Source organism: Lathamus discolor, chromosome 7 (assembly GCF_037157495.1).
Source record: "Lathamus discolor isolate bLatDis1 chromosome 7, bLatDis1.hap1, whole genome shotgun sequence".
Lineage (NCBI taxonomy): Eukaryota > Metazoa > Chordata > Aves > Psittaciformes > Psittacidae > Lathamus > Lathamus discolor.
This window is the reverse complement of record NC_088890.1, coordinates 21,867,174-21,873,393: the sequence shown is the minus strand read 5'-3', so window position 1 is coordinate 21,873,393 and position 6,220 is coordinate 21,867,174. Positions and strand designations below refer to the sequence as shown.

General features: G+C 38.3%; 1 protein-coding gene across 6 annotated transcripts in view; it reads right to left on the bottom strand.

Moving 5' to 3' along the window:
* Positions 1-2,256: 2,256 nt before the first annotated feature.
* HDAC11 (histone deacetylase 11) overlaps positions 2,257-6,220 on the bottom strand; it is a 29,910-nt gene continuing 25,946 nt past the window's right edge. For all 6 annotated transcript variants that reach the window (XM_065687466.1, XM_065687470.1, XM_065687469.1 and 3 more), the window contains one exon: positions 2,257-4,228. In XM_065687466.1, coding sequence (XP_065543538.1) covers positions 3,986-4,228 — 243 coding nt within the window. In that variant the 3' untranslated portion in view covers positions 2,257-3,985. The remainder of the gene's footprint in view (positions 4,229-6,220) is intronic.

The following is a 6,220-nucleotide window of genomic DNA, read 5'->3' as shown; positions in this document are numbered from 1 at the left end:
AGCAAAATGGTGTGCAAAAAGGGTAAAATAAAAAAGGGAAAATTAGATGAGCACTAGATGGAAAATGTAAGAGATTACCAAAAGCATCAGGACAAAGGAAAGACTAAAAGCCTGAAAATCACACCTGTTTGAAGTCTAAGTTAAAGTCTGGCTTGCCAGCTTGCCTCTGGAATGGCTGGGGAATACACAACCCATGCTCAATTGAAGGCAAGTTAAGACTTAGAATTAGGCCCTTTATTATTGCTTCTGATACGCTCTTCATTTCGGAATCAACCCAGGGGTATATGGAAGATCATCTTCTGTTGCACAAAGACAGGAAGCGAACTCCCTTCTTCAACAGGGAATTGCAGTTTTCTTGAAAGAAAAATGTTTTCAATTATTCAAAAACTGGCTTCGCACACAGCACCAGATCCCAGACCCCGCAGCTCCTGAACCCAGCAAGCTCCTTCAGCTCCTGGCAGCACAGTGTGAGCAAAGCTGAGATCCAAGATTACTAACTTCATAACTTCTAGATTTGTCAGCGAATCTTCTCCCCAGAGTGGCTCTGTTGCCTGTAGGACACAATGGTACAGTACAGTTTGTAAAGTACAACGAATTTCAAAGTGTCACTTCACAGAGCACAAAAAAACGTATGTAGCCAGCACTGACAAGAATTGTGTGCCTTCTGGTATGTGCAAGAGAAGGCAGAAGCACTGCTGGGCAACTTACTCTGGTAGCAGGAACAGAAGGCACCAAGGAGCTGTTTCAGGGTCATTAGGTTCCTCAAACTGTGAGAAACAGCAAGGAGTAGGGAACCTGGGAGCACAGGCATTTGTTATTCACCAAACATGCGCACTACCTGCTCCCCACACAATAAGCTCACTACAAATTCATTTTCACAACTTCTAATTTTTCTTGGGTTTTTTGGTTGCTTTTCTTTTTGAAGCTGTGGGACATTAGGCATTTCCCACATTCTTTCTTGCATTCACGATAGGAGCCTAGGACTTCACAATGCAGGGTGTTAAAAACCCACAAAGTCAAACAAACAGGAAGTTCTACCTTCAGCATGAAAGAGATGAAAGCTAAAAAATTCAGTGAGTGTAAGACTACAGCCACAACACCCAGTGTTCTGAATGCCAAGTTCTATCTTGTGTATCAACTGCCAGGGAGGCTGAAGCTCAACGTGCCAACTGTCAGATCAAATAGAACAAACCACCAGCTCTTCAGTTTGTTTCGTAAGTAACTTTCACACAGGGATGCCGAGCAAGAAATGTAGGTTTGTACATTAGCTATAAGCTATTGAATGATCCTCAGCATTTCTGAAGTACTTTGAATCAAAACTTATGTCTTATTACAAAGGAAAAAAATCTACTACCTCTTTCTTCAAGACAGCTTTTTGTTACATGTTAGGGCATCAGTTCTGAAACACTGCTTCCTGTGATGGAAGGATTTTAGGGTTACAACTGCAATTAAGAAAGAACAGAACCAAAAAACTTGACATCTTTTCCCCACAATATTTGTGACTCCATGGCATGCTCCCAGCAGACTTACAAAGGATTTTGCATTCCAAAACTCTGCCAAATGATAACAGTACATTAACTATGAATCATAGAACATCTGTGGTCTAAATTCAAGTTAGAAACGGTTTCACCACTTCTTTTTGAAAAAGAGTACACATTTATCTTCAATGAGCCAGAAGACTGATTTCTACACATTAACAACCAAGTCAAATATCACACTGAATTAACATCTTGAAAAATATGAAGGAGTTGCCTGTTTACCCATTCTAACTCTGTCACGAAAGTGCAGTCAGTACGTCTGTTGTTCAACAACTGCAGACTTTCCAGGTGATTCTGAAAGCTACCAGCTCTTCTGCAAACATTTAGCTCTCTTAAAAGATACTGATTTATAAAAGACTTCAAACTATTGCAGCCTTAACAGCAGCTTAGCCTACAGTTTAATACCTGTAACAATAAAATACTTGAAATAGGAATTACAAGATAGGTAATGGGGCATAACTTGGAAATAGAAAGTGACTTTGACCCCTTATGATAATATCTTAAAAATATCTGGATACAAAACTTCCAAGCTCAAAAGTCATCTGCTGTTGACAGACTTGTACTGTTCACCCTTAAGACTCACTGCAGTTTCAGTTACATTTTAAGTGTGAAAAACACATCCTCTTATCTTTTCAATAAGCTCCATTCAACTTCAATAAGTTCTATTCAAAGCTTCTGACAGCCAAATACATGCAAAGTGAAAAGAAAAGTCAGTCAGCATTGTTCAACATCATTTTAATCTCCACTGAGGGAAAACCATATAAACACGTTAACACAAACAAAAGATGTTTTGGAAAAGCCCATATGGTACGATGACAGGGTTTAGGTTATAGAAATGTAATTTATAAAAATTATATGAAAGAATAACAACATCTTTCAGTAACATCAGACAGTGTAGAAAAAATAAACCTCGACATTAGCTGTACTCTGATGGTCCTTCTAGTAAGAAATTTCAAAGTGCTTCTTAATAACAGTGCTGCAACTCAAGATTAGTGCAATACGTCAAATCTTAAAGCAGGTATTTATAGCAATTGTGCATGTTCTTACAATTAACAAATCCCATCAATCTAAAAATTAACACTACGTGAGGTAAGTACTCTAATTAGAATTAACTACTCCTTAAATAGCTTACAAACCAATTCTACTGCAAGGAAAATAGTTGTGTTCCTTCACAGGTTCAAATCTAAACATGATGTGAAACCTGTACTGCAAATCAGTCAATATTTGGAAGTTAAAAAGGTCTTGCAAAATATATAGTTCAGTACATTTATGACCCAACGCTACAAACAGTGCTTAATGCAATAAATACCAACTTAAATAAAACCGAACTTTACAGTTAGTGTACTGAGTTTGCTTTAGAATACATTATTTTGTTCCCATCTCCTCCTAAAAGCTCCTATATAAAGTTAACACATTAACTTAATGTAGAAGACTCACTGTATTTTTATCTGTAAATATGAACAATTAGGTTACCAACTGTGACTGCAACTACTCGTACCATCACTTTCCAAACAAGTGAAAAATAAAGCACTACTTGGGGAAAAAAAACAAGTATCCAGTTTTCCTCTTCACTCATTTCTACATGACAAGCTGGCAATAACAAAAGATACCCTGTATTTATACATCGTGATTTTGGCAGGAATTCTCAGAACTCTAAAATTAGTCTTCATTTTCTTGTAGTTCCTTTACTCTGTGATTTACAATGCATAGTACCTAGCACTATTCATATGCAGGCCTCATTTTAAGAGAGGCAAAAACCAGAGTGTTAATACTGAACCTCACGGCTCATTTGCATAAGCAGCCAAAGGCATTTCATATTCTGTTTCTCAAGGTGTTTATAAGTAGGATTTAAGTCACTATCAGCAACAATAATATAAATTAATAACTATTTGTTCTAATAGACTATGGCTTTGAAGCCTACCAACTGAACTGTTTTTTATAGTATTGCACTTAACTTTAATACTAAAGTTACAGTTGAAGCCTGCACAGAACTCATTTTATAACAGTATTTCAATTTTAAAAGCAATAAATAAAATGTAGTATCTAAAAAATAAAAAGTGCCAGTAGGTTTAGTCTGTATTTCCCCCATCACAATCCAAACTGCACCATCCAAAATAGGGCCAGTCTTTGGATACTAACTGCATAGTTCTTCCAACATAATAGACCACTCATAACAATAAGAGAAACAATTAAAGCTATCTACAGTAATATTATAAACTGACAGTACCCTTGAGTATATGTCTCAATTAGCTAAAAAGGATTTGCTGGCTTTGCTCAAGATAGCTTCAGCAGTTAGACACAGTTATTCTGTGACCACACATTATCTTTACTGCGTTATTTTACAGGCAAGTTGAGTCTTTTTTCAATACATTTTATTAACCCTGATGACGATGTGCAGAATCCCTGCTCCTAAACCAGGAAGTTGCGTCCTAAACTTTATTAACTTGTCATTGCAGTGACAAGTTGGTTAAGTCTTTAGCAGTGTCTCTGATCATCTGTTCTACCTTAGGGTTTCCAGCTCCACTGGTTGCTAGCTCCTTGTCAATAAGCCCCAGGTTGTGCAGATTGAGGATGGAATCAGCAATGATCCGCGCTGTCCTCTTCTGGTAGCCCCCAGATGTCACCATCAGGATTGGGATTCTGCGGCGTCTGGCAGCCTTGAACACGACTTCATCCCTCTTCACAATTCCCTGCAAGCGTACAACAGGTACAAAAAAAGTTGTATGAATATATTTTAGTTCTAGCCTGTGGCTTATGGATTTATAGCATTAGGTACTCCATAAGTGATTAAGGTTTACATTTTACAGTAGGAACAAAACCTCCATTTAGAAGCCCTGTCAGTTGCCTTACATGCACCATCATTAAAATAAACACCAAAAAAAAGGAAAAAAGGCAAATCAAAAATCCCTGATTTGCTTTTAGAGGGCACAACAGATAAAAGTCTTTAGCATCAATTCCTAGAATTCCTGCTCAAAGGCCTAACATCTAACCTGAGTGCAAAGTTAAGGAATGTTCACCCTATTTTACAGGTGAGGAATTTAGGCCAAGAAAGACTGAATTCAGAGTGGTTTAGTTTGTGCTCAACTTGCCTGGCATCCTCTGACAAAAGCTCATCAAGATTTCACAGACCTACAGAAGAACCAAGAGTCCAAATCAGACTGTACATGCTCACAATCACTAGCTGAGGTATAAGCTTCCAGTGTCTTTAATACAAGCCTGTAGTTAATACTAAAAATCTGTGGCTGAAGAAACATTGCAGATATAATCAATGGTAAATCCAGAAAAAGGAAAATAAATTCCAGATTATTTTTTGTTAATAGGAAAGGGTATGGAACTAAAAATAGCAAAGACTGCTGACCAAGAGGTACTGGACTGTCACTGAACACATACAGTAGAGTTCAAGTCTCTTGGGCCTCAAGAAGTACATGTAGGAAAAAAGAGAATTCAGAAATAAGTGAGAACAGAATTCAAATCTGCTTTTGTGGAAAGTAAAAGCAGAGCTGCAGATCCACAGCTGGCATGAATAACCCATTACAATGTCTCAAAAAAAAGGAAACAAAACAGGACTAACAACAAAATAGACAACAGCTTACAATGGGCAGCTTGAAATGTAAATAGCTGCAGAACGTGGAAGCAGAAAGGGGAAGGGATTCAAATGCAATCAAATATAAAAAAATGAGGAAGCAGCAGCCAAAGTGTTACACAATGAAGATGAGCACTACTCTCACTGCTTACAGGAAGGCTGTAAATGTAAAGAAATATTACCCTGCCACTAAAAAAGACCACAAACAAATGGTAAAGAATAAAATTCCAACACAGCTGACAAGCGTATTTTGTAAAACCATGGAGCAGTAATGGGGTTTGTACAGACTGACACAGTCCTGTGGAACAACAATGGGAGTAAGGAATAACAACTGAAAAATACAGACAAAGGGAACCGAAGAATTGCATTTGGAACAGAACTTTAAAGGAAGTAACAGAGTTACTGTATGTCTCTTGGGAATCATCAGTGGGTGCAGGAAACATTATAGCACACTGTTCCTAACTGCCTCATCCCTGCTCCAGCAACTCTGGTGCCTGAACCTGGGGGAACTGAGGGGAAAACACATGGGCTTATTGCAGCAACTGTGTGAAAGAAAAACCAGCAGATGAATACAACAGCCTCATTACAAAGATCAGGACTGAGCTCCTACACCTCGACTTTTCTGGGTAGTTTCTGCCCTCAAGCACCAAGAAACTATCACTCATAGACAGAACTCTCAGGTGACACACTTCTGAACAGGATTAACATTGCAGCAAGATTTTAAAATACGAATGACATCCACAACTGTAGGACTGAATACTGGACTAATGAACCTTGACAAGATGAATTGTCCAGGCTCAATGCTCAATTTCAGCATTTCCAGTAGCCTGGAATTCCAAGATTGGTGAAACATGCCATTCACACCTAAGCCAACAAAATCCAAGAGCGACAAGAAACCCTGTCTTCAGTTCAGAAAACAAATACTTGAGCTACAGAAACCTTTGCTCTATCAGTAAGCAAACAAGTGTCACTCTCTGACTTGCACCTCTCTGTGTGACCAGCAGAGTCATTTCACCTTTCCTTCCCCAATCCTTACCTTCTGTCTGTCCTTCTCTCTATAAGCTGCAGAAACTCATTTCTCATTTTTTTTTGGCACTGC